The sequence below is a fragment of the Raphanus sativus genome, chromosome 1 (assembly GCF_000801105.2).
Source record: "Raphanus sativus cultivar WK10039 chromosome 1, ASM80110v3, whole genome shotgun sequence".
NCBI classification, from domain to species: domain Eukaryota; kingdom Viridiplantae; phylum Streptophyta; class Magnoliopsida; order Brassicales; family Brassicaceae; genus Raphanus; species Raphanus sativus.
The window spans coordinates 8,238,636-8,266,537 of record NC_079511.1 but is presented as its reverse complement, the minus strand read 5'-3'; the positions used below and the strand labels follow the sequence as shown (position 1 = coordinate 8,266,537).

The following is a 27,902-nucleotide window of genomic DNA, read 5'->3' as shown; positions in this document are numbered from 1 at the left end:
CTATATATATATATATATATATATATATATATATGGGTTGATCATTAGGGATTTGAAAGCAATCGCTACTACTAGCTGTTAGATGATACATTGATGAAGGATCTTGTTGTTGTTGTTGTTGCAAGTTGTTTAATTCCATTTTAATTTTAATCTCCTTCTCATGATCTATCTTCCTTTCCAAGAGTAGTACCAAATGTTGTAGGATACAAATACTCCTCCCCAATTTGTTGTAAACCAAAACAACCGTCTCCCCAATTGTTCTAGCTGCTGAAACTGTTGTTCAGGGTTGCTGCATTTCCGATCTTCTTGTTTAGTAGACTTAAAGAAGCAGTTTGAGCAAACAGGAATCGAACCATCCATCTCTCTGTTTTCAGTTTAGTAGAGCATGACTACTGGAGAGGGAGTATTTTTGGAAGTGAATAGTTTCTATTATATTGGGACTTAGACTCATACCTATGAGGAAGAAAGCTGGAATCTCTAGGCAATGTAGTTTACCTCACATCGCCAAAGGCAAACTCTATCCCGCTGTGAAAATGCAGTTTTACAGCTTTGGTCTGGTCAAGAAATTGTCTTCATGAAAACGGAGAGTGAGAGAGGGGAAACAGAAACTAATGGTTTTAAGTTCTTAACCTGTGTCGTTGTACATTCAATAGGAAAACGTTGGTTCTTTCTTTAATTTTCCTGCAAAGTGAAGAAAACATTCAAGTAACTGCAATGAAATCTTAGGTATAGATGATATCTTGTTTCAATAGATCTCCTCAATGATTCTTCCAATAAATTGAGGTGTTCAGTGTTTTCTATTCAATCGATGTTCGTCCAACAACTGAAAACGGCCACCAGAAGAAGAAGAAGACTCAAATATGACTGGAACATGATTTCAAGATAGTTGAAAACTCAAGAAAGTATAATATTTTCACAACCTTAGCCTCCTATGACACTCCATAAGCTGAGCTTGGAAAATCGCTAACTTAGACTCTGTCATGGGGATAAAGGGTCTGACTCAGAGAGCTTTAAAAGTATCTAACAAAAGATTCAAGAGCTGATGATGGTTGATACATGCATCGATAGTTTGATTCCTGCAGGACAAAAGAGAAGACAACATCTCAGAGGCTTATAAATGACAAAAGTATGGTTATTAGTTAAAAGAAGTCATAGCAAGTACCTTGCCCCTAAAAACTCATGTATATTTATATCATGATCAAGCTTCTTAAAAGTCTTCTTTAATGTCTGTAATGGAGCAAAACAAATACAAATAAGCTCAGAGCCTCAGATATGTGTCAAACAAAACAAAAAGAAAAAGTTGATGTTAGAAAAGAAGAAATGCAGTGAGGTTTTTTCTTTACTTCAAGGCTCGCAGTTTCCTGTTATGTAAAGAAAAAAAACAACATTCTATTTTAGTTTCATAACACAACTCAGACAGTAGGGTGGAGAGTAATCAATAATGCTTACCACACCTTTTTGTCCTTTCTTGTGGAGTTAATTGAGCAGACTTAGAAATAACCTCTTCAATGCAACTGTTAAAAAGCAAAACTCAAATCAGTTCATCCATATTACAAAACATAAGAATTTTTCTTTTTGACACAAGAAGCAGTTTGTAAGAAATTTAGTTGAGTTGTATTTTTCTAGTTTAATAATTATATTATTTATATTTCAGTTAGTTTTTGTTTTTATGATTTCACTCCCTATTCATAAAACACACAAAAAAATGTGAAAGGGAGAGAAGAACATAGTAGTTGCACAAAAAATGAAAGAACATAGTAAAAAGGAAACTGTTAATCTGTTGTCTGTGAAAAAGGAAATTATTAATCGTCTTGAAAAGAAAAAAGGAAATTACTAAACAAAATACTATTAGGTCACCGACTAAAAACGTTAGATAAAACACTACTCCTTGTGCTATAAATATAAGTCACCCTCCCTATAGAACAAATCAAGTTCATCGATCCAGTTTCTTTTTCAGAGCGACTATCAAAAAAGGAAAAGAAAGCGTTAAACTCTGTTTCTTCGACTGATATTTGCTTTCGTCAGTAGTCATGAAACACAGATTATCCCACGAAATAGATAACTACCCTGAACCAGACGATGCGGGCACAATTACAGTCACGGCAAGGATCTTTGGCCAAGATGATAACTCGACGTTCACGACTCTGGCGCTTGCCGACGACTTCATAGAGAACGACGAGTGTAATAGCAGAGAAGACTTGAACTACTTCTTGTTGGAAACCGAAATCGACGAAGATGTTGTTACTAATGCGATACTAGGGCTAATTGTTTATGTTGATGAGGTAACGTGCCCCGCAAGTAGTGAGTATTCTCCTGGGTGTGCTTTGAAAGTTCGGTTGGATCTTGTTCCTGATTATCTCGATGATGATGACGATGACTCTGAGATTGAAGAAGCTGTTCAATTCTCGTTTGATGATACCAGCCATATCCGGTTTCGACCAGCTAGCAAGCTCGTGGTCAAGTCGCTAACCAGGAGAATCTACAACAAGAAGATTGAAAAGGAAAAGAGGAAGAACAAGAAGATGATAAGCTTGGAAGAGTGCATGATTTGTTTGGAAGAGTTTAGCAATGGAGGAATAGTTGTGGCTTTATCATGTGGACATGAGTTTGAGGAAGAGTGTATCGTAAAGTGGTTTGAGACCAGTCATGTTTGTCCGTTGTGTCGTCTCGAGTTGCCATGTCAAGATGAAATATAGCATGTCAAGATTGTAGGGCTGAACTCCGGTTACTTATTGTAATAAATCATTGTTAAATATCTCTTTTTCATTCCGATCTTTTTGTTTTGTTACTTTAGTAGAGTATGGATTTATATAGTATATCAACATACCATCTTTTGTTGTCTCAAACACCTGGCCAACATCAATATATAAACTATATATATCACAAGCTCTCATACATACTAAAACATTATACATGTACACACTCTCAGATTTGATCATACATTGATGAAGGATCTTGTTGTTGCTGCAAGTTGTTTAATTCCATCTCCGATTTTATCTTCTTCTCTTGATCTTCTTACATTCAAAGAGTAGTACCAAATGGTGTAGGATACGAGTACTCCTCCCCTATTCGTTGTAAACCCAAACAACCGTCTCCTTCTTGTCCTAACTGCTCAAAATGCTGTGCAGGGTTGCTGTATTTCTGATCTTCTTGTTTTACAGACTCAAAGAAGCAATTTGGGTAAACAGGAAGTTCCTGTCAGGAACCAAACCATTCATCTCTCTGTTTTCAGTTAAGTAGAGCATGGCTTGAGAGAGCATTGAAAAGCTTCTCTGTGTTCAGTGTTTTATATTCTATCGATGTTTGTCCAACAACTGAAACCAGCCAACAGAAGAAGAAGACTCAGATACGACTGAAACAAGATTTTGCAAGATACTTGAAGAATTCAAGAAAGTATTACTATTTTTTCACACCTTAGCCTCCTATGACACTCCATAAGCTGCCCTTGGAAAATGGCTACTTGGTTACTTAGACCCTGTCGTGTAGTTAAAAGGTAACAAAAAAACTTTAGCAATCTGACTCCGAGGGTTTTAAAAGTATCTAACAAAGTTCAAAAACCGATGATGGTTGATACATATACCTCGATAGTTTGATTCCTGCAGGGATAAAAAGACACCATCTCGGATATCTCAGAGGTTTATGTTGGAACTCGTTTTTGACGAAATGGTTTAAGACCATTTTTCGGTATGTTTCGGGACGAAGACGTTCGTCGGAATAACCGAATGTTTGACACTATGAAGTAGTGTACTCGTATGTCAAAATCAGAGTTGGTTTTGAATGAGAAATGGAAGTGCCAAATGAGTTTGCCTAAATATTAAAAATTAGCAAATGTCATATATTGGATATTTGGGTTTGAATTTGTTAGTTGGATATTATGTCCATTACTTATTCATGACTATCTTTATGTTTGTATAAACATAAAATGCAAACCCAAATTAAAAGAAATATTATTTATGTTTGATTTGGTCAAATATATAATATATTCTTTATTGCTAAGTCATTAAAAATTGAGTCAAAAGGAATTAAATTTTCTTAATGACAATATTGATTTTTTGACTTTAAGACTCCATTATTCTCTTGTATGTTATGGCTTCTCAAAAGCATAATGTGATGTTTTGTATTTTCTATATAAAGGCTTGTGAGCCATTTAGAAAATAATAGAGTGAGACACACTTGAAAACCAACAACAAATACAATTCCTCCATGTTATAGTGATGTTTTATTTTATTTATTTTTGTGTCTGAGAGTACAACACAAAATTAGTTTCGCCAGGCTTCTGATAGAGTGACACAAATTCAGAAGATTGTTTGCAGTTGTATCCTGGGACTCATTACGTTATCGAACCGTCGCACTACGGGACGTATTTTGAGTTAAGGAAAGAGATAATATCTCGCCTCTGCAGTTGTATCATCCTTTTCTTACTCTTTGGTATAGTATTATCATTTTTTATTTTTTACAATATTCAGTAATCCGTAGTTTATAAAATACGGTTCTATCAGTCTTAACTCAAAATATCCGTTTATTGCTTTGCACTAACCGGACTGATTATTGTAAAAAAGAATATTTTTTTTTGTAAGAACAGGTTGATTGATCTTTGGAAAAAGATGCCGGAATAAGATCTATAAGATTATTTCAAAATAATCTTTCTAGTAAATTTTTTGTTTGTATTATTATACTAACAAAACTGATTATTTTGTGAAGTGTTTTGTCATGAAAACAGGAATTGGAGATTTCATGGTGATAAAAAATATGTCCACTCCATCAGATTATTTTTGTTGATGATTTCTATGGGGATAAAAATTCATTTTTTTCTCATTATATGCACTAATGATATCTTGTTTTTGTTTTGATGCAAAAAGGATCTCCATCAAGTTAAAACGTTTTTTTTAATTGGTCAAAATGTGTTATTGCATTGACTTGGTTAAGATAATTAATTGCTTTAATTATCAAGAATGATTTAACGTTTTTGTTTTCTTCTTTCAGATTTTGGGATAACTTAATTTAGTTATTAAGTATGTTGACCATGAGAAAATAAGAAGAAATTCAAGTTTCAAATATGGTGAAACCATAGTTATAAATAACATTTTGATTCTTAAGGGATCATGTTATATGAATGGAAATGAATTTTGTGAGTCGACGCCCCAAATAAAATTTGGGAGAGGTCTGCCACATATAAATCGTTTGCCATAAGAAATAAAATGTTTGTTGATATTGATCAAAACATTTGTATTTCGTCAATGCTTAAATGCATTTTTTTAACAAGGTTGACCATGCAAAACCAGTGAGAATTTTCAGACCAATATGACTGAAACTGACATATGTATTGTAGTTCTAAAGTCAATATGGTTGAGAATAATCATAGAAAATTGTGGTTTTTATGGTAGAAAAATATCATGTAATGATATGTATATTTGCTAAAAGCAAAAATATGTTTTGGAAAAATTCAAATCATAGAGTTATAAATCAACTTGAGAGAACTATGAAAATAGTTGTATCTAAAATGTGATTTTCCGAGAATGAAATACATTCTAAAGGAAGTTGTAGCAATTTTTGAAATTGTTTTTTATTATTCATTTAAATCTAAAGGAGTTGTAGATTAACTTTCTAAACTCTTAAGAGATGTTAAATGTAAATATGCATGGTTTTGAGCTATCTCAAGAAATGTGGGGGAAGCTTTGCTTACCATATAAAGTCATTGGAAAGATGTCAAATGAACTTAGTGATAGTTATCAAACTATGAATTTAAAAAAAAAAAACTAGTGTCATACACTGAGTTTTATGTATAATGGTTAATTGTATCTTGAGGAAAAAAAAAAGATGACAAAAATCATTAAACAATTGATCTCGACTAATCTCAAGAGATTATGTTCTTTGTGATGACAACCTAGGATCCTTATATTAAAGGTGTGTCATGAGATCAAATTGTAATATCATCAAGAGGAATGGGTTTAGCCTATGAACTAAGATGAGGTTTGGCGGTAACTCTACTTATCAGATTGGAGATCCCAAGAAATAGGTTCAAGGAGACAACTAAGTCAAACTAAATCTGCCCAAAGCACTGTAAGACTTCGGTCTATACCCAGTTCCTAGGATGATTAAACAGTGCTACATGTAAGGAATAGAGGATAAGCATTTGCTTTTAATGATTTGTGCCAATTGTTTTGAGATATGAATGGAGTAGTACATGATACTCCTCTAAACAAAACTAATGGCAAATCACCTTGTGGGTGTGAAATGGGGCCGTTTCTAGGAGAATAAAATGGCTATATTCTCTAAAGTTCACTCATGATTACCAGGAATGTTCACGGCCAAAATGAACACAATAGAGAAATTGGTTTTGTGAGAGAATGAAACTGTGTTTTGGCTATTGTCTAGGTTTACACCAAAGCCCGGGAGGTTCAAGACATCATGGCCACCTCCTGGCCGAGTAAATCCGATAGCTATTAACAATGACTGGTTCAAGGCTGAAAAATTGCTACCAACTCATCATACAGTGAATTTCTCGCTTGTACTCTCAAAAGTCGTTTTTATCGAGTCGTTTTTTGAGTCTTGTCGAGTCTTGTCTAGGTAGTCAAGTCTGTCAAGTCTATCGAGTCGTCTAGTGTCTAGAAGCATTTCTATTCATGTGGGGGATTGTTGGAACTCGTTTTTGACGAAATGGTTTAAGACCATTTTTCGGTATGTTTCGGGACGAAGACGTTCGTCGGAATAACCGAATGTTTGACACTATGAAGTAGTGTACTCGTATGTCAAAATCAGAGTTGGTTTTGAATGAGAAATGGAAGTGCCAAATGAGTTTGCCTAAATATTAAAAATTAGCAAATGTCATATATTGGATATTTGGGTTTGAATTTGTTAGTTGGATATTATGTCCATTACTTATTCATGACTATCTTTATGTTTGTATAAACATAAAATGCAAACCCAAATTAAAAGAAATATTATTTATGTTTGATTTGGTCAAATATATATATATTCTTTATTGCTAAGTCATTAAAAATTGAGTCAAAAGGAATTAAATTTTCTTAATGACAATATTGATTTTTTGACTTTAAGACTCCATTATTCTCTTGTATGTTATGGCTTCTCGAAAGCATAATGTGATGTTTTGTATTTTCTATATAAAGGCTTGTGAGCCATTTAGAAAATAATAGAGTGAGACACACTTGAAAACCAACAACAAATACAATTCCTCCATGTTATAGTGATGTTTTATTTTATTTATTTTTGTGTCTGAGAGTACAACACAAAATTAGTTTCGCCAGGCTTCTGATAGAGTGACACAAATTCAGAAGATTGTTTGCAGTTGTATCCTGGGACTCATTACGTTATCGAACCGTCGCACTACGGGACGTATTTTGAGTTAAGGAAAGAGATAATATCTCGCCTCTGCAGTTGTATCATCCTTTTCTTACTCTTTGGTATAGTATTATCATTTTTTATTTTTTACAATATTCAGTAATCCGTAGTTTATAAAATACGGTTCTATCAGTTTAAAATGACAAAAGTATGGTTATTACTTATAGGAAGTCATATCAAGTACCTTGCTCCTAAAAAAGTCATGTATGTTTACATCATGATCAAGCTTCTTAAAAGTCTTCTTTAATGCCTGTAATCCACAAAAACCAAATAAGGTCAAATATGTATGTCAAACAAAACAAAACAAAAATTGATGAGAAAGGAAGTAATCCAGTGAGGTTTTTTTCTTTACTTCAAGGCTCTCCAGTTTCCTGTTATTTCAAGAAAAACACAACAGTTTATTTTAGTTTTTTAAAACACAAATTACATGATAGGGTTGAGAGTAATCTATAGTTTTACATAACAATGCTTTAACATACCTTTTTGTCCTTTCTTGTGGAGTTAATTGCGCAAACTTAGAAATAACCTCTTCTATGCAACTGTTAAAAACAAAATACAATGTTATAGATAAGATGCATTAAAGAAGAAACCTAAACATGATGAAAGAGAAACTAAACCTCTGTTCTCCATGGAGCATGGTAGGCTTTCCGGTAGGAGAAAAAATGAGAAGGAGAATATCAATACCACACAAAATGGAAAGCTCGCTCTTTGGCTTTCTTCAGTATCCCACATTTTCTCTTGGAGTATGTAACTTGCCTGTTGCCTGAGCTATCAAGCCGTTTAATCTTCAGCTTAACCCTACCCATATCCTGTTCAAATACATTGACCTTTCCATCAAAACCCAAGAAATTAAAAAGGACCAACATGTTTTCCAAATACTCACTTCAATGACCACATGAAGTTTTACTTCTTTAGAAGAAAAAAAAGAAGTTTTACTTCTTGCAAGGGATTATACCTTTTCTCAGTGTGTCTCAAAGCTTCAAACTAACGGATTTGTGTGCTCTCTGTACAGAGAGAACCGGTTTTGCTTTAAATCAATTTGGTTTAGAACCCCCGTTTCTAATGGACACATCAAACCGGGGTTTTGCCTAGTTGGGCCAAAGTTTGTCAAAAAGCCCTTTTAAACCTTTGACTTGTCTTTTGCCCTAATTAACATCGCCTCTTCTATATAACACTTAACCAGAACCCTAGTGTTTGACAATGTACTACTAGTTTTGAGGTGCGGGTTTCTAGAGCTTTGTTAGTCTTTGCTTGTTCTTGATTCCTGTGAATCTGTGATGGTGTTAAATATACTTTGAGAGATTAATCTCCAGCAAAAAATAAGTCCAGTCTGTGGCATTTTTCTCTTTATTTTCATGATATATAGCTCCTACTCTTAGATTGAATATTTTTCTAGGCTTCTGTGTTTACACTATTTATGGTTTTCTAACCTGAGGAGTTTTTAGTGGATTAGTGCAAGTGACGATGAAAAGACAGGGACATCAGAATCTCCTTTGATGGGAGATGAGTGATGATTAATGTCTAAATGGGAATCTCTCTGATGCATATGTTACATTATACCCCAATTTTTTTCAATTTTGATATAATTTTATACTCTCTTCTTTTCACTCAATCTCAAGGTGATTGTATATGATTAAGTATTTGAATCCATTAGAGGTTGTGCTCTTTTCTTAATTTATGTTCTTTATATCCCTTTTTATTAGCAAGTGCAAGTGACGATGAAAAGACAGGGACATCAGAAATTCTCCGGTCAGGAGAATTGAGAATGATGACTAACGTCTAAATGGGAATCTCTCTGATGCATATAACTAAGTATCTTCATTATTTAAGATTAAATCCTTTGTTCATTCGATTTTGAGTCATGGTTATGTTTGTTCGGTTCTTGGGTTTTACAGTTGCACGTATTATCAGATTTTAGTGTTGGGACGTTGGAGGCAAAGTATGTTTATTAAACGTCTATGCACTAATATCAGCATTTTAGTTTGTTCTGTTAACAGGGAGAATCTATTCGTCTAACAACTGAGCTAGAGAGCTATCTAGCAACATGGTTGTTGACATGAAACGGAAGACCCTGGAGAGTTTGATGTATGATTAGAGGTTTATGTCTTTGCTTTGTATGTATAAGATATTATTCCAATGCTGTATGCTTCATTTCGAGTTGTAATCATTGAACACACTGCAGATCATAACAGATATAATGAAATTCTCTTTCTTTCAATATTTATTATACCTTTGGCTTTTGATAATTCATTTATTTTGATAATTCATAAAACAAATAGAACCTCAAGCTATCAACAATCTGTATGACCACCATGTAACCTTGGTTTTTGTAAAACACTAAAAAAGCTAGGCAAGTAGCTACCCAAAGAAAAACATCATCACGATCAGCTTCACAGAGAGATAAGAAGAAGACTTCTACACTCTTTCTATACCTTGTTCCAAAAAGACCAAAAAAAAAAAAATCCGAATATGAAACATCATATTAGGACAAACAAACATGTTCAGCACAAGACCCATTAACAAAGAGAATCAAGACTCTCGGTTCTGCTTCTCACAATCCGATGGAAAACTTCTCTTACTTTCCTCTCAAACGGATCCAACCCATTTTTCAAAGCCTCATGAACCTCCACAAGCTCCTCCACTCTCTGTTTCACCTCACTCTCCTTCTCCTCACTCATCGGGAAATGAATCGAATCGATCAACTCATTCATCACCCTCGAACTCTTCTCAATCCGACCAATCTCCTTAAGCAACCCACAACAATTCTTCCTATCTCTCCTCTTCGACTCCTCCACGATCTTGTCGTGCAACGACATAACCGGAGCCGCCCACCGGAACTGCCTCGGCACGAAGAAACTAACCTGCAACCCACGGTCCTGACAAGGAATCGCAGCCACCAAAACCCACATCACGAACAACAAAACCGACGTCATGGTATAAACCGGTACGGCTAAACCGACGTCGTTCTGTCTCGGCGTCGTTAAATTGCTCGCCAAGGCTTGTAACTGCTTGGAAGCTGACCACGACCTCGAGACGCTCCACGAGAGAGATCTCAAGTGTTGTCCCATCGAACGGTTGTGGCCGTCTTTGGCTCTCCCGAACGAACGGTTGCGATGAGCCAGCCTCGTCGAGTCTTTCTCGTCGAGCATCCCGATCGCTAGATCGACAAGAGCCTTCTTAGCTCGCCGGAGCTGACCTTCTCCGACGTTGGCGCGGCGGCTGTCTAGCGCCGAGATCACGATGTCGGAGAGCTTCTGCCACTGGCGGATCTGCTCGACGCCGTCGCGGATCGCGTTGCAGACGTCGAGGGCTTTGATGCTCCGCTCGAAGTAGTCGGAGACGAGACGGTTCGTCGGAGACGATGATGCGGAGATCTGCGAGCGGTGGTTGAAGACGATGGCTCGGAACTCCTCTTGGCAGCATAGGAACGAGTCCAGAAGCTTTCCGATCCATTCGAGAGAGAGAAGGTCGTCGCCGGAGGAGGAGGCGTTGAGATCGGTGAACTTCTCGGCGACTTGTCTCTGGAAAGAATCTAGCTCAGCCTCCATGTTGTTGTTGTGACTGGCTGCGTTGGAGTCAACTTGGTCTCGCCGGAAACTTAGCAACATCCTCTGTTCAGATGCAAAGTCGAGAATTGTAGAAGAAGCTTTTCTCTTTGGTCTGAGAGAGAAAGAGAGAGTGATGATGATTGATGAAAGATAGGAGAAGAAGAGATGAGTTTATAAAGAGATCATTTTGACCGCGTATTTTTTTTTATAATTATATGGTTTGGAAATATTATTTAATATAATTATGATTATGATAATTTTCCCCTTTTAGTTTCGCAAATTCCCAAAAATAAAAAGCTACTGATTGATTTTTGTGTGTTCTCACTCCTTTATAAATCTTTGGTTTCTCTTTTTGTTTACTCGTCACGGGACACGCAATGTACACGTAGAGAGGGAGGGGGTAACAAATCTACGTGCTTCATAGATCTTGTACTGGGCTGTAAAAGGTATAAGTTGGGGAATCTTACAGTCACGAGGCTGTGATACTTGATGTCGAGAATGAGATACTAGTGAGTGCCACGTGGATATAAGTGCAAAAGATGGGAGCTGTGACGGGGGGAGACTGAGTCAGTGCCACTGTACATGTGGGAAAAAAACAGCTAAGTCTTCGTTGGCGCGTAATGAAGAGAGAAGGTAATAAAGGGACTTGGTCTTGTTGATTCGTTCTTGTCTCTCTAGAAAACTCAATGACGATTGACAAACGCTGACATGTAATTCCTCTTCTTCTCTTTTTTCTTATTCTTCTTGTGATTCTGCTTTTTGCAAATGTCAGGTGATAAAGTGTATACTACTATACTTTATAATAAAATTTAACATTATAACATTATGTTTTTATTTGTTTCTATAATAGTTATATTTTGTATTGAAATATCTAAATGGATAAATGATTTTAAGAGAGTGAAATAAGGTGAATAATATCAGTATCAGTCAAACATCATGTTTGGGCCAGAATTATAATTGCACAACCTACAAGAATTAAATTCAATACAAGACAATATGCACTACCACACTTATATCAAAGTATTAAAAAGGAGAAAAAACTATTACATAATATCCCCTGATCTTCTGTCATGTGTGTTCCAAACAAAGCAGTTGAAAAGAAAAACAAACAAATATCTGAATATTGAAAGAAGAAACATAAACAAATAAAACCCACACGTGGGAATCACAAGGTCGAAGAGGCTTTGTAACATGAAAGCACGTAGATTATTGACCAGAATCACAAGCTCTCTTTCTTCTCCTTATTATTATTTTTCAAGTTTGATTAGTTTAGTATACTTTCTTTCAGTTAAAGGACATATGAAATCGTGCAGAAGCGTATTTCCCGCAAATGGTTCCTCATGAGACTCGCTTCCCAGCGTACACGACCAAATAATTTAAGCCCCCCGTTGAGACAAAAATCTGAAGGAGACGATTACTCCTAACATGCTCATTCCATGATACAGAACACAAAACAGATAACATATAGTATTATATAAACGAAGAGTGGTTTATGACCATTATCAGAAAACAATATTATACATATTTATAATTTGTGTATGATTTACATGTTAGTTGTCTACTTATTAACAGCTTCTTCGAGCTCTCTTAAACCACCAACTTTCTGTTCAATTTCTTCGATAAGCTCTTCACGCCATAGCTCTGCTCTTGCCTTCTCTTCTATGTCTTCTTGCTGCATCAAATAAGCCAAAACACAATAACAATTCTTTCCAATCTTGCTGACAAAAAAAAACTCTTTCAAATCTTAGAATAGTTGTGTGTAACTAATTGTGATGTACTAAATGGCCCAATTTAGCCCAACCTGTCCCGAACCGGCCGAAAATTACTAGACAATACTCTCCCCAGGTCCACCCCGATCTTTACTCGAATTATATCAAATCAGTTAGGTTTGAATTCATTGTTACCAGAGTTCACATTTTTCTCTCTATAAATTTCAGCATTCCTTCAAATTATATAAATTTCAAACATATGCACCAAACATAAACGAAAGCTTTTCACTCCAATTGTGTTTGAAGTTTATAATTAACATGTATAGTAGATTCTGGAGAAATATAATAAGCATAATGTACGCAAATGCTTAAGATTGTGACACCTAAAGGCAAACCTAAAGCCATCTACATAAACCAGTCCACAAGGTCAGGGTCTATAAAAACCAGTTATAAAGAAAGATACTTACAGTTTCATAGACCCAGTATCCAGTTCCATCACCTCCATCTCCACGGTACTCCTCCGAATCATAGAATGGATCCTATACATACACCATTATTGACAACAGATAACTAAAAATCAACTAAGATCCCAAATGCAGCAAATGGAGATGAAATGATTCGATTCATTTGAGTTTTCCCATACTTTTGCGGAACCGAAGTACAGACATCCCCAACAAGTAAACATGATATAGAACAAATCTGCCACATCAAACGACCACCAATATATCAAAACATTCAAAAACCAAACTGAAGACAAAACATTTTTAGTTGTTTTAGTAAATCAAATCTTTTTTTTTTGCTACTTACAGACATTCTTGATGGCTTTATCACTTAGATGCCACACGTGTTTCTCTGTAATGATATCACGCATCCCCTCTATTTGTTGAACCATCACAGCCATTAGTGGCATATCATGTGGCAGAGCCTTTCTCACACACAAGCTTCCTCTCATCAGATTCTTTTCCGGCCTCTTCTCATTTTTTTTCATCTAATTTTCAAAATTCAAAAACGTAAAACTCATATACAGCAATAAATAGTGAGATTCATCATCAAATCCGTAGTTAAAGATATATACTTACAGAGAGCCAGCATCCATGATTTGGGCCTGAAATCTGCTTAGGCTACAAAAACAAGACGCAATTCTCAAGTCTTATGTTCTACTATAGATGATGAAATAATTTGTTAGTATGTGAAGATAGTTAACATGTACCGAATGACTTGAGGAAGAAGGAATATGAAGGTTTGTGAAGGTGAAACTTGTGAATGCTTCAGCCATTGATATCTTATTTGATTAGTGGTGACAATGGAGGAAACGAGAGGAGACAGTATTGTTGCAATATATTCTTTTTTTTTTTTAAGTTCTAAGATTAGGTTTTTGGGGGCAGAAGATGTGTGGATAAGGAAATCGGTATCGTCCACTCCTTAACTCCTGTGATACATAACCAAAGCACGTGCTAACAATCACGTAAGACTCTGAGTCTTCTAAAAGCGCATGTTAACGACTATTGTCTTTAAGATGTTAAGAAATCTCCCCCTAATTCAATCATCCATTTTTGTATTCTTCCCGTATGTGCACCGCAAGGTTAGATAATCACAGAACAAGTTAGTTATGATGATGGTGTGTGGTATTTAGAGTCTTAGGCACACATCAATTGTTTGATAAATTTCAAGTTTTTCTTGCAAAATATATCTGTTGACTTTCTATCTCTCTCTTGCTAAAACTCTGCGTCGGCGGAACTAGAGGAAGAATAGGATTATTCATATCCAAGTTTCTCCATTCACTTGTCCTAAACCATGTCGAGGAGAAAGACGAGAGAGCAGAAGGAAGAGACAGACCAGCTGTTCGTGATGGAGAGCAAGTGTTCGGTGTTGTCCACATTTTCGCTTCCTTCAACGACACTTTCATCCACGTTACTGATTTGTCTGGACGTGAAACCCTTGTCCGTATCACTGGTGGAATGAAGGTGAAAGCTGACAGGGATCCTAAGCAGCTATTATTGCTGCACAAGATGTTGCTCAGCGATGCAAGGAGCTTGGAATCACAGCTATGCACATGAAGCTCCGTGCCACTAATGGAAACAAGACCAAGACACCTGGTCCTGGTGGCTGGTGCTCAATCCGCTCTTACAGCTCTTGCCCGTTCTGGCATGAAAATTGGCCGCATTGAGGATGTTACTCCAATCCCAACGGACATTACCCACAGAAAGGGTGGTAGAAGAGGAAGGAGGTTCTCAGTTTTTTTTTTTTTTTGGCTATTTAGCTCATTTGTTTTATTTTATCAGAACAATGTTTTCTTGAATTTTTTGAGAGAGGTTCGAAATTGAATGTTTTTTATTAATTGGAACAACATTTTTCTGCTAAAAATAAACATATGTTAACTTTAGGATGTTACATCTTTCAGTGTTTCATTATACTTTGTTATTTGATTATGGAGAAAGGGAATTCATAGCAACTATGCGTTGATTATGTAGAAACTGTAAGGATTTTGACTGTCGTTTTTCTCAGGTTGGTTTAGCATCTCAGCTGTTATGTTGGACCGGACAGTTTCTTGGCCATGGATTGTTCGAGGTAAGTCATTTGGTTCTTAGCAATTCCATTGTTTTGATTCTACTCACAGAAACGAGAGCCTGCGCTATTAGACAATCCAGTCCAAGCTCTCCTCTCCTTTCTGTGAAAGAAAATGAAGGTTCTAACTTTCTATAACAGAACGAAGAATTAAGAGATGAATCTCATCTTAAGAAGAGAAGATATAATTTCATATCACAATTTATGTAATTGATAAGAAAAGGTTCTCTATGGCAGACGAAGGATAACAGTAGCTTGGGTTCTTGGATTTGGAAGAAGATCCTAAAGCACAGAAACTTGGCAATTGACTTAACTCAGGTTGAAGTTCAAAGTGGAGCAAGGACCTCTTTCTGGTTTGACAAATGGACGCCACTCGGAAGAATCATTGATCTCACGAGCTATCGAGGTTGCATAGACCTAGGCATCCCTATAAATGCAACGGTTGAGTTTGCTGTTCAAAGATACAGAAGTAGAAGACATCGGGTTGCTCTTTTGATTCACATTGAGAATGAAATCTTGAAGTTGCGGTTGCAGGGATTATCCTCTGAAAATGATATTCGGCTTTGGAAGGGATTGGGAGATTCTTTTAAGCCAACTTTCAGTTCCAAACATACTTGGCATATGATAAGATTATCTGCTCCACACGTAAACTGGCATCAGGGGATCTGGTTCTCAGGAGCTACACCAAGGTACGCTGTCCTTACTTGGATCGCCATTCACGACCGTTTGGCCACTGGAGTTTGGATTCAAAAATGGAGCCCACAAACGGATGCTAACTGTGTCCTTTGTTCGGGCCACATGGAAACTCGTGAACACCTTTTTTTCAGCTGTGCATACACTCAGCAGATTTGGAAGGGGTTGACATCTAAGCTGATGGGTACTCGCTACACAGAGGACTGGTTCTGTATTCTAAATCTGTTGGCTGAAACTGGAAGGAACTCTACTCATATGTTTCTTCTCAGATACGCGTTTCAAATTTCTATTCATTCCATATGGCGAGAAAGGAATGGGAGAAAACATGGAGAGACGCCCCAAACTTCTGCTGTTTTGCTGAAAGTGATAGATAAAGGTGTGCGAAACCGCATATCTTCTCTGCGTATGGGTGGGAGTCGACGATTTCAGAGAGCCCTAATGGATTGGTTTGCCATAAGAAGTTAGCAAGGGATGAAGTAGTTTGAGTTTGTTTTTTTCAATTTCCTTATAGCAATGCTAAAACAAAGTTACACACGATGTAAAAATGTTTTTTTTTAGTTGAATAAATTTAACATTCTTTCAAAAAAAAAAAAAAAATTATGATCACTACCAACTTAAGAACAGAACTTCACTTTTCTATAAATATATAATATAATAGAAATTTGAACTTGTTATTTTACATCAAAACAACAAAGTTTAATGCATTTTTTTCAGCGAAGAATTGTGTTATTACAAATGAAAAAGTTGTGTTTATTTCTTATTAAAACTTTTAAATAAAACTACTTGACCAAACGTCACAATCCTTAACACATGTATCCCTTGTAATTCAATTACAACCAACACTTCCTTTTAATTGAATTTATTTCTAACTTCAAACTCTTTGTACTTTGCTTCAAACTCCTCACCCTTTTTGCTTTTGTAATTTGTTGGATTTCCATATGCATCCCTCTTGATATGATATATCCACTTCAAACTGGTGCTATTTTTTCGGGTTTTGTCTACAAGTTTCCATGTTGTGTCATCTTATGTTTTTGTTCGTGAATCTTCTTCATGTCTTCTTTGGTTGCATGTGCAACTGGATAATGCTTCCTTTCACTTTTAGGTAAGCATCTCCTTCTTGTACTGATTAGTTGTTCTCTATTTCTTCTTTTAATAGTCGGTTATCATGTGATTATGATTTTTATATTTTCCACACCAATTTTCAGATTTTATTTCCTTTCTGTATTTCTTTCAACATGCGGCAACCTCTGTGTGATTGTGTTTTACACTCACCACACCATATTTTGATATTTTCTGGTTTAAAAACCAGAATCTCCCTTTTCGAGCAGAAAAGCACTTTCATGCGTTTCCTTTGATCGACAGTGTCGTTAACGCCTTTATCGATGCTTCCTTCCATTGATTCTTAAGTTACACCACTTTGGACGCTTCCATTGTTTCTATTTTTGTTTCTTTAATCGTTTTTGAAAATAATTGCTTTTTGTGTTATATTTAGCTCTTAAATCAATAAGGTTATGATACCATGTAAAAGAAACTAAAGTTTCTATAATAGAAAAAAGAATGAGAGATGAATCACAGAGAGATGATATAATTTTATATTCACAATCTATATAAGTATTATCACTACAAACTTAAGGAACAAAAACTTTACTTTTTTTATTAATAAGATAGAAATCTGAACTTGTTGTTTTACATCACAACAATACGTGTTTAAATAGAAAATAAAACATTACAAAGTGGACATTTGTTTTCTTCCTTGCATCTCTTCGGTGCATCTCTTCATTGTATCTCTTCATTGTATCTGTTCAATACATCTCTTCTCGTTAGAATTCTTAAATAAAACTTTTAACTAAAAGTCACAATCCGTACCACATACACTCCTTCACTAAATTCAATTACAACCAATACTTTCTTCATGTTGTTCGAGCTGAAGTTGTTTGTCTTGTGTTCTACTCTTACTAATTAGGAATTTGTATGAATGAATTGAATTACATGTTCTTCAATCTTTTTTCATATTACATGTTCTTCAATCAATTTTCAGGTATGAACCATATCCCTGTTTTCAAGTTTGCATGAATGCCAAGTAGGGGTGTCAAAATGAGTTAGCTCGCTCAGCTCAGCTCAGCTCATAGTAAGCTCGGCTCTTTCATGAGTTAGCTCAGATCAGCTCATTTATTATATGAGCTTCAATATGTAAACTCGTACTCGGATCATCTAGATCATGAGTTAAATGAGCTAACTCGTGATCTAACACAAAATAACTATAACTATATTAAATTAAACATCGATAAAATTACTTCTATAGTATTATTCAAAATTTAATAAAACTATTAATCATAAATAACTTACCGTGAGTTCTGAGTTACGATAAGCAAAGTGAGAGGAGACGTATGTCAAATTTGAGATCAATGAAATTTGTGAGATAGATGATATGGTTAACGTAGGTTTATATAGAAGATTTTGATAATTTCTAAACAAGATAGTCTCTTTTTTTCTTTCTTCGGAAAAAGTATAGATAACTTTTAAAAGTTTTATTCCTATATTACTTATGTATATTTTACATTTTAGTTTTAAAGATAAATATGATAAATATAAAAATTATCTTTTTCCATAAGAAATGAACGAGCTCATGAGTCAGCTCATGTTCATTAACGATCGTTCATATAACTCGTGATCTTTTTTAAGTTTGATTATTAAACTCATTTATTAAATGAGCCTAAAATATAGTGATCATGCTCATGAAAAAATGAGCTGAGCTGAGGTAACTCATGAGTTGTAACTTATTTTGACACCCCTAATGCCAAGGTATAAAGTGACATAAAGAAATGGAGAGAAAAGAAGCAGATTAGTAAATCACTTAAGCTTTGAATTATTTAAGGAAGTAACTTAACCAATACATTGTAATGTTTCCTTTTTAGTATCAGCCCATGGCCCATATACTAATAAAATCACTACGAGTAGTTTACTAGGGGGAAGGTTAGTAAATCACAAGGGAAAACCTTTAACTTTAAGAGAGCTCTTCCATTTTCTGTTTCTCATTTCAATAATTTCTACTAGGTATAGACATTTTGAGTATCGTTAGGTTCATGTATTTCAAGTAGTTGGATAGTGGAGTAGAAAATCTATTTACTACCTAACCAATTTTCAGTCGTTTCCAGACATATATATATATATATATATATATATATAATATATATATATATATATATATATATGGTTATGTTTATATGTATATATAGTTAATATCTTTACATATTCGGATATCTATTTGGTTTTTGATTTTATTCCGCTTTGATTCGGTTAATTTAAATATAGAAGTATATGAAGTATATATATTCGGATATTTGAAAGTTTGGAACTTCGAATTCAATTCTAATTTTAGATATTTTAGTTCGGTTTTGGTTCAAGTCTTTGATTCCTGTTTTTTTTGCTAAGACTTACTTTCTACACGGTATATGATCTCCCGAATCCTCAAAGGCCAACTATAAACCTGGGACGGGATTGGTCGATGACAAGAATCAACTCGCCATTTACAGTGTGTACAACTTTTGATATCGGAAAACAAAACTTTTTGATATCGGGACCTCAAATAACTTCATACGGCTCGATGCAACAAAACTTGAGATTGGTTTCCAGTTTTTTTTTTCTTTGAAAAAGGGCTTATAAGAAGAGACTAGTGTCCAGTTTGCTTGTGATTGTTCTTAACATATATTTTACATTGATTAATGAGCTTAGTTGATTAAACTAAAGATTCTTGATGTGCAGTGTGTTCCAGCAGCAGCCAATGGAAATAATATTATAAAATTTCTTATGATCTGCTATTAGAAAAGGAAGTGCTATAGCTAAATGATGATGTGAAATACAAATATGAAAGATAAATTAATAAAAAACTCACTTCGAACTTTTTTGTGTAGGAACCACACATTTTTAACTATATGGTAGTTAGAAAATATTGTTGTGTTTTTATATTCTAGATAATATAGATACTTTAAAATGAAATTGATTATGAATTTAATTTATCAAATTAGATAGACATATTTAAAATAAATATATGTCAAAATATTATCATAATATATAACTAGAAAACTATTAAATTTATATTTCACTTATAATAATTATTATTCAAATGTTATTTCACGCATTTATTTAGTACTATTCATATTTTATATAGTGTATTTTCATATAACCATACTTAGACAGTATCAATTTATATTTTACATAAATCAATCTATTGTTACAATTTAAGAAAGAATGTCCTCATCTTGTTTCTTCGAAAATGAAATATGGAATACAATATATAATGCAACGACGTCTATAAAATTTGGCATTATGATTTATCAAAAAAAAAATTTGGCATTATGATTGTAATCACGGGTAGAGTAAGAACTTCTGTAGCATATGGGGCACAAAAAGTTTTCTTATATCAACTAAAGCTGTTCGAATTACAAATGAAAACTGAGATTCGATTAATTTAATAACTGCATATTTATTTTTGTAACTTCTTTATAAACTTTAGTACTTCACTATGGTGCTAATACTCTACTCAATTATTTTCTTTCTAATAACAACATACTCAAGTCAATTTACCAAATAATCAACAGATTCAAAAAATGTATGCTTTCAATAGGGTAACACAATAATTAAGTAGGCGCATACCTATCACGTGACTAATTTAAAACGTAGTTGATAGCCAGGTCCGTTTTCCACGTGGCTATGACAACTTCGTTTTACATGTGGTCCTGACGACGTCGTTTTGGACCGCACTATGCCACGATGTATGATGTAGACATTTCGATATATCTTTGATTTTCTTAGCCAGTATTTCTTGATTTTAAACCGTCTCCAAGGAGTCGTGGTAATGTTATTTTCCTATTAGAAGAAACAATCGTGCTAATGTTAATAAAAGTAAAGAGATTTAGATCATAAATAATGAAATATTACCATTTGCAGCCTATATTGATCATGGCCAAATAAAATTACCAACTTTGTAAATATTACATAAAGTAAGTTACATAATAAACCTAAAATCCAAAGCAGTGTGTGGACCAGAACTAAAACAGAAGAAGCCATTATCACAAATTTATTATTGTCTTTTGTTTTTACTTGTTTTTTCTTTGTAAAACATCCTACTCCATAAAAAGAGATAAGAATGCATGCGATTGAATTGTCAACACATATTTTATTTTATTAAATAAATATAATTTGCTACTTGTTCCCTTTTCTCACAACTGATACAGACAAAATGCTTTTTAACTCATAAAGAAAAACTACATAAGATTCTCTTCAGGATTAAATTAAAAAAGTAATTGCACGATTAGGGAAAAATCATCACGAACTCATAAATTTCCTAGCCACATGACTAAGGGTGGACACTTTACCCGGTACCTGAAGTGGCACTCGAACCCGACCCAAAAAACCCGAACCGAAATCCGAACCGAAGTAGCAAAATACTCGAACGGATATTAAGTTAAGAGAGATTGGATATCCGAACCCGAACGGATAGTACCCGAACCCGAATGGATATCCGAAGATAACTGAACATATGTATACGTACCTTTATTTTTCTAGTTTACATCTCTCATTTTATTTAAAATATTTATATTGATGTTACACATACTTTAAGATTATATAGTATATATATAATTATGAAGAAAATAATTTGATATTCATTTAAAATGCATCTCAAACTTTTTTTCATGTATTAACAAAAGTTACATCCAAAGTTTAAAAACAATAGCCAAATTAATTTTTTTTAATTTTTGAAATATTATCTCCAAATCTATTAATCATTCAATCTATAAAAAATAGAAAAATCAGTTAAGTGAAATATATATATTTTAAATACAAGAAACTTAAAAAATTGAAAATTTTATTTTTATTTCTTCTAAAATCTAAATATCCGAACCCGATTCGAAATAACCGAACCCGAATTAAAAATATCCGAACCCGACCCGAAGTACAGAAATACCCGAACGGATTCTATATTCCTATACCGAAATATCCGAAAATCCGAAATACCCAACCCGAACCCGAACGGGTACCCGAACGCCCTCCTGGTCGGTAGATAAACATTATTCTTTGTCGTAGCGTGCAAAAAAGAAAAAGATGTGGCAAGTAAATACATAAACGATCATCTCTCATACATAGTAAACCATTATTAATCAAATGAGATGATCATCAAGTAGGTCAGTCATCAAGTAGGCTAGTCTCATAGATACCATACGGTGACGACGAACTAGAGTTACAGACTCCGTTCATTTCAGGATCCATTTGACCAATCTCCTCCATGAAACGCCTCATATTTTCCTCGTCCCACATCAGAAAATCATCTTCCTGGTCATCACTTGCTAAAGCCTTCCCATGATCCTTCTTCGACTCTTCAAACTCTTCTTCTTGACCAGTAATGATTGCGGTTCTCGGATCCGAGAAGATGTTCTTGATCCTGTCGACACCGTGTTGTCTAGATGAGATACCCGTGGCAAGCCTGTTAAGGAGACTGGCTGAGCCGGAGGAGGAGAAAGATGGAGATGCACTCACCGTGGAGGAGGAAGAGTTGCCGCAATCTATGTTGAACGACGGTGTTTTGACGGCGAGGTTAATGATTGGTTGATAGGTCATTTGGTTGATTCCTTGTCTCTCGAGCCTTTTCTTGAGACAAGAATTCCAATGGTTTTTGATGTCGTTGTCTGATCGACCCGGCATCTGTTGTGCTATGGCTGCCCATCTACAACAGATTCTTTTTAGTTAAATATAATTAAATTTCTTTAACAAAAAAGCATCGAGTACTATCTAAATTATTGGAACATTAGCATTGACAGTTTTAGTTTGTACAATAGTTTTTGGCTAAAACAATTAAGCAAAAGAAAGTTATGATAGAAAAACAAGATTATAACTTCTCACTGAAAATAACTCTCAAAATACTGAAAGACTCATAAACCACTTATCCTTTTAAATAGTATAATTTTTTAAAACACTAATACTATTAATTAAATATTTAATTATTAAAATATTAACCTATTAATGTTTACTACTTGATAAAATTTATTAATAATGTTGTTTTTTATTTTTTACTTATTATTGAACATTTTAATTATTTGGTTTACAATGCCTTTCTCTCTCTGTTATAATATTCCCGACTTACACAGATAAAAAGCACCAAACTTCTTTTAAATCCTTACAAAAAATGTAGTTTTTCTTTGAGTTAAATAATAATTAAATATTCAAAACAATAATTGGATGAAAATTGTACTATTCTGCCGTAAATATCTTATTTAGATGCGCTAAAAAATTAAAAATATAATCATAACAAAATAGCTTCTCGCAACATTTAATTTTTACAATAAGTGCCAGTGTCTTGAATATAAGCTGTGCCCTAATAGCTGTATCCGTACCACCAATGTTTTAAAATACTCCCTCCGTCCCACTTTAAGTAGAGTTTTAGGAAAAAAATTTTGTTCCAACAAGTTTCTAAGTAAAAAATAAATGCATTATAATATTTTTAATTATTTATATTCTGTAGTATAATTGTTTATTGGTTGAAATTATTTTAATCATTATTGTTTTTAGGTAAACGAAAAAAATAAAATAAAAGTTTGTAATTTCTTAATTAACGTGCAAAAATCTCAAAACTCACTTATTTTGGAACAGAGAGAGTATTTAATAAACTGCTATACATACAGTGTCTTGAAACTGCTATACGATTGTATCTCACAACATTTAATTTTCACAATTGGTGCCGGTGTCTTGAATATACATACGGATGCTTTAATAATAGCATTTATATACATAATTTTTTTGAACGAATATATACATACAGTTATACAGATGCTTTAATATAAGCATGAAATTGTGACTATGAATCGTTTTAAATATTTAATTTAATTATATACCTGTTCCCGAGAATAGAATGGAAATTCATGATAGCTTCTTCTTCTTCTGGAGTGAATTTGCCTTTCTTGACCCCAGGCCTTAGATAGTTCATCCATCTCAATCTACAGCTCTTTCCACATCTCTGCAAACCTTTTTTCATCACAAATAATATTAATACAAACAAAAAAATTTGGTTAATACAATTTTTTTAGCAGTTTAATATTGTGATTTTTATTTTTGCTATAATAATACTGTGGCTAGGACTGAAATCGTCAGGAATATATTACTTTCTTTTTGCTGATCTGCAATATATACAGAAAACACACATGAAACACATTCACAGTATTTACAAGTAACAAATACCATAATGGTAAAAAAAAACTACAAGCAATGATTAATACAAAAATGTCTAAAAGTATCCTTACTAGAAGATTATTTTACATCTTGCACTCTATTTTATTTTTTCGTCTTATCTAGAGATGTTTTTCTGCAGTTTTTAGTGATGTAAGCCAAAACTAAAGATCCTTTTGATTAAAAGTTTCTCATTTTGTCCCTTAATTTCATTTTGGTTTATGGTTAGTGAAACAATAAAATGCGTATTAATTTCTATTCCCTCTGTTTTGATTTAATTATCGTTGTAAGGAAAATTTTTCGTTTCAAGATAAGTGTCGTTTTAGAGTTTCAATATAAAATTTATTAAAAAGATTTTCTATTTTATTTTTCTATTGGTTGAAATGTGGTTAGATGTATAGATAATTGTGTTTCTATCTTGAAAATATACAAAATCATATGTTTTCTTAATTTGTGTGCATCGACCTAGAACGGCAATTAAAATGAAACGGAGAGAGTATTTAACAACAACATTCTAAAAAAGATATTAATTCTTCAACGAAAGAGATTTATTAACTAGACATGCAAAGACTAGGGCTTGAAGCTCTCGCCTTACCAAGGAGCCGCATTTTGTCACTATTTACAAAAATCTATCATGTTTGGGTGGAGTTAGATAAAAAGGACACGACGATTATGTAGCTTGCTCTTACGAAACATGTTTGGTGTTTAGAGCATCTCCAATGTATTACTCCAAATTTTACTTCAAAATGGTGCAATTCCAAAATGAAGTGATGTTTTACTCCAATGTATTACTCCATTTTTTACTCCAAAAATATTTAATAATTGTTAATAATATCATATAATTATAAAAGTTTATCAATTAACCCCAACTATTTTATATTTGCAAAAATACTTTAAAAGATACAAGAAATCATAAAAATAGAATAAAGCATAATATATAAGTTGGTTCAATAATGAACATTAGAATATTTTTTCCACAAATGATCAATTAATGGATTTCATAATGAAAAATGAACTTCTTTATCTTTGATATTTTTAAATCGGCAAGAAAACTTTGAAATCAGACATTTTTATTTTTTGCAATTTCGATCTTTGGAGGTAGAGCTTCTCTTGCAACTTCAATTGGTGCATCGAGTTCACGCTCATCCTCAATTATCATGTTGTGTAAAATTATACATGTAGTCATGATTTCATGTAATATTTTTTTTTTCAAAAACGAAAGGTCATTTCACAATACCGAAGCGCGAATGTCAGATTATTAAATAATGAAATATCTTGTTTTTTATGTTACTGTATCATTTTAAAATATTATTTAAGTAAGAAAAAAATATTAAAGATTTAAAGGACTATTTCATAAATAAAAAAAACTTCAACTCCAAAATGGAGTAACGTGTAAGATTACTCTATAAATGGAGTAACCCTAGCCATTACTCTATTTTGGAGTTGAAAATGAAGTGGGGTTAGAGAGGATTTTACTCCAAAATAATATTTGGAGTAGAAAATGAAGTAGGGTTGGAGATGTCCTTAGTAAGAAATAGACAAAACAATCGTATAACTGTATATATAGGGTAATATATAGATATTACCAGCTTTGCGAGGAAGAAAACGCCAGTCGCCGATGCCGTATTCGTTGATATACGCGACGAGTTTTTGGTCTTCCTCGTCCGTCCATCCTCCTCTCTTTGTCCCGTCGGCATCGAACCACGTCGCTCTGCCCATAATCTCTCAGCCCAGCCAAGTCTATATCGCCAAGTGATATTCACCTTACAACAGGAGAAGAGCTTACCGAGTTATATGGAAACTGATGGCTGATCTCCCTAATTCGCTTCTTTCATTTAAATTAGAATGGTCTCTTGAGTGAAGTAAGAGTTGTAGCTACTTTATAAATAGATAATATCCCTCATTTTTTTTTGTTTTATATGAATATTTTATTTGGTAATTATTTTTTGTATAGTATTTCTCAAAACAGTAATAGGTGCGTGCTCACTTATTTGGGTTTTATAGTAGACAATTACTAGTTATTTGCTATACCAATAAAGTAGCTACATTATCGATGTTTCTTAAGAGGTTTTTTTTACAAAATAACTCATTTAATTAAATTCAAACTAAATAAAATTGCAATTACCCATCCTTAATATAGAATTTTGGTGACCGATTTTTAGGAATGTTTTGCAACCACGTGTCATCAAACCTTTTGATTTATTTATTTATTTATTTTTTTTATTTTTCTATCGGCACTTATTTTTCTTTTCTGTCAGGAAGATGATGCTGTAAACTCATCACACCCACCACAGACGATGACTCTCTCGGTTTTCACAGCATCTTCTACATCGGTCTTTGAGCTTTCGCTCACGATCTTTTCCATTTCGAGATCACTTCCCAAGTATTTAGAGCATCATTATTGGTGTTCCTTAGCTTTTGGATCTTTAATACACATACATATATATGTGTATTAAGGATACAAGAGCTAAGGAACACCAATAATGATGCTCTTAACTTTTTCACCTCATTTTTTTGCTTTCAATTTAATTATTCTTAACCAGTGCCTTTAATTAAGAAAAAACAATTGGAATACAAAAATTTTGGTGTCTTTTAACTAAAATTCTTAGCTAAAATTTATTACTTAAATAGTCATTAAGAAATCTAATAGGATTCTATGGTTAATCATGCTCTTAGCTAAGTATTCACTTTTTGCGAAAATAAAAGGGAAAATTGCCAATAGAGAACAAAAAAACAAGGGTGTTGTCCCTTTGGTATAAATTATTCTTTGTCCAATTTTTCTCCTTTTTACCCTTTGTATTTTTGAAAACTAATGAAATAAATACTTTTGTGAATCAAAAAAATTAAAAATATAAAGAATTAATAAAACACCTATATACACATGCTGATATTTTTATTTTATTCAAAAAGCTGATAAATAAAAATTTGAAAATACGTTCTACTAAAAGTAGAATGTGCCTTCTACGAAAAATAGTATAGTAGAAAGCGATCTCTAAAATAGACACGTTCATCTACTATTTTTAGAATGTACATTCTAATATTTACTAATTTTCTAAGAAAGTGGAATGCGCATTCTACTAATCTTAAAGCTATCTACTTTTCATCCGGAAGCATCTTCTACTTTTATTAAGTATTCTAAATTTCGCGGAATGTATTTTCTAAAATGTACTCTTCCGTCTACTAAAAGTAGAAAGCGTATTCTAGATTTTTGTCAATGTTCTAAACTTTTAGAATGCACCTTCTACGGATAAGATTACCTGATTTTTGCGAAAATTAATGAAAAATTCAGTTAAGGAAATATTCTAAAAATCTCCTAAACATATTCTAACTTCCTAAAACGTGTTATTTTCGATTTTACTTGTCAAAAACTTTTAAAAAATGATTCTCCCTTGTCTTCTTCATTAATCTATGGTTTTCCATAGTTTTTCTTTTGATTTTTCTTCACAAACTCTTATTCTCTATGATACATATCTATACAATTAGGTACAATTTTTTGTAAAGTTTAATTTTTATTTTATAAAGTTTACAAATTTTATTTTTATTAAAAACATTTTTAAAAGTTTTATTTTAATTAAAAAGTTCGATAAAATTCAAAAGGTTACAAACATTTTAATTTTTTTATAAAAATAAAACTTTGTAAAATGTTTTTTATAAAGTTAGTTTAAAGTTTTTATTAAAAAAATTTGTAAAGTTTTATTTTTATTTTTATAAAGTTTAAATTTTTTATTTCATTAAAGTTTTAATAAAAACATTTTAAACTTTTTATAAAATTAAAACTTTGTAAAATGTTTTTAATAAGTTTATTTAACGT

The 27,902-nt window shown here is 33.3% G+C and overlaps 4 protein-coding genes, 3 non-coding genes and 2 pseudogenes across 10 annotated transcripts; 5 read left to right on the top strand and 4 right to left on the bottom strand.

Moving 5' to 3' along the window:
• Positions 1 to 672: 672 nt before the first annotated feature.
• Positions 673 to 8,991, bottom strand: LOC108844427 (agamous-like MADS-box protein AGL65; annotated as a pseudogene).
• On the top strand, positions 8,627 to 8,701 carry LOC130497854 (small nucleolar RNA Z267). Its single transcript, XR_008936875.1, has one exon. It is a non-coding gene; the product is annotated as a small nucleolar RNA Z267 (small nucleolar RNA).
• Positions 8,811 to 8,906, top strand: LOC130497859 (small nucleolar RNA R44/J54/Z268 family). The gene has a single exon (XR_008936886.1). It is a non-coding gene; the product is annotated as a small nucleolar RNA R44/J54/Z268 family (small nucleolar RNA).
• Positions 8,992 to 9,064: 73 nt separating the features above from the next.
• Positions 9,065 to 9,164, top strand: LOC130497861 (small nucleolar RNA R44/J54/Z268 family). Its single transcript, XR_008936889.1, has one exon. It is a non-coding gene; the product is annotated as a small nucleolar RNA R44/J54/Z268 family (small nucleolar RNA).
• Positions 9,165 to 9,663: 499 nt separating this feature from the next.
• LOC108808217 (protein ROH1) lies at positions 9,664 to 11,134 on the bottom strand. The gene has a single exon (XM_018580399.2). It carries the CDS (start codon positions 10,965 to 10,967, stop codon positions 9,876 to 9,878), a length of 1,092 nt encoding a protein of 363 aa, XP_018435901.2. The 5' UTR covers positions 10,968 to 11,134; the 3' UTR covers positions 9,664 to 9,875.
• A 1,224-nt stretch (positions 11,135 to 12,358) lies between these two features.
• LOC108845843 (photosynthetic NDH subunit of subcomplex B 4, chloroplastic) lies at positions 12,359 to 13,987 on the bottom strand. The gene is made up of 6 exons (XM_018619068.2): positions 13,827 to 13,987; positions 13,696 to 13,737; positions 13,424 to 13,604; positions 13,260 to 13,315; positions 13,084 to 13,155; positions 12,359 to 12,579 (listed from the first exon to the last, which is right to left on the bottom strand). The coding sequence occupies exons 1-6, from the start codon at positions 13,890 to 13,892 to the stop codon at positions 12,466 to 12,468; spliced, it is 531 nt and encodes a 176-aa protein (XP_018474570.1). The 5' UTR covers positions 13,893 to 13,987; the 3' UTR covers positions 12,359 to 12,465.
• A 101-nt stretch (positions 13,988 to 14,088) lies between these two features.
• On the top strand, positions 14,089 to 16,450 carry LOC108845668 (40S ribosomal protein S14-2-like; annotated as a pseudogene).
• Positions 15,084 to 16,450, top strand: LOC108845753 (uncharacterized). The gene is made up of 2 exons (XM_018618959.2): positions 15,084 to 15,184; positions 15,419 to 16,450. Exon 2 carries the CDS (start codon positions 15,803 to 15,805, stop codon positions 16,337 to 16,339), a length of 537 nt encoding a protein of 178 aa, XP_018474461.1. The 5' UTR covers positions 15,084 to 15,184; positions 15,419 to 15,802; the 3' UTR covers positions 16,340 to 16,450.
• Positions 16,451 to 21,967: 5,517 nt separating this feature from the next.
• Positions 21,968 to 25,946, bottom strand: LOC108829872 (transcription factor MYB34). Of its 4 annotated transcripts, none has more exons than XM_018603496.2 (3): positions 25,678 to 25,946; positions 23,761 to 23,890; positions 21,968 to 22,607 (listed from the first exon to the last, which is right to left on the bottom strand). In XM_018603496.2, the coding sequence occupies exons 1-3, from the start codon at positions 25,808 to 25,810 to the stop codon at positions 22,058 to 22,060; spliced, it is 813 nt and encodes a 270-aa protein (XP_018458998.1). In that variant the 5' UTR covers positions 25,811 to 25,946; the 3' UTR covers positions 21,968 to 22,057. The 4 variants fall into 4 exon arrangements, with proteins under 4 accessions (XP_018458998.1, XP_018459063.1, XP_056865104.1 ...); XM_018603561.2 differs by having other exon boundaries at positions 21,968 to 22,595; XM_057009124.1 differs by having other exon boundaries at positions 23,761 to 23,882; positions 25,678 to 25,945.
• Between the last annotated feature and the right edge of the window lie 1,956 nt (positions 25,947 to 27,902).

Coding starts and splice junctions, on each gene's coding strand:
- LOC108829872 (XM_018603496.2), bottom strand. CDS start 25,810: ATGGGCAGAGCGACGTGGTTCGATGCCGACGGGACAAAGAGAGGAGGA. Junction 23,891..25,677: donor TTTTCTTCCTCGCAAAGCTG/GTAATATCTATA, acceptor TGATGAAAAAAG/GTTTGCAGAGATGTGGAAAG. Junction 22,608..23,760: donor CATTCTATTCTCGGGAACAG/GTATATAATTAA, acceptor TTAACTAAAAAG/AATCTGTTGTAGATGGGCAG.
- LOC108808217 (XM_018580399.2), bottom strand. CDS start 10,967: ATGTTGCTAAGTTTCCGGCGAGACCAAGTTGACTCCAACGCAGCCAGT.
- LOC108845843 (XM_018619068.2), bottom strand. CDS start 13,892: ATGGCTGAAGCATTCACAAGTTTCACCTTCACAAACCTTCATATTCCT. Junction 13,738..13,826: donor CTTCTTCCTCAAGTCATTCG/GTACATGTTAAC, acceptor TTGTTTTTGTAG/CCTAAGCAGATTTCAGGCCC. Junction 13,605..13,695: donor ATCATGGATGCTGGCTCTCT/GTAAGTATATAT, acceptor TTTGAAAATTAG/ATGAAAAAAAATGAGAAGAG.
- LOC108845753 (XM_018618959.2), top strand. CDS start 15,803: ATGATAAGATTATCTGCTCCACACGTAAACTGGCATCAGGGGATCTGG.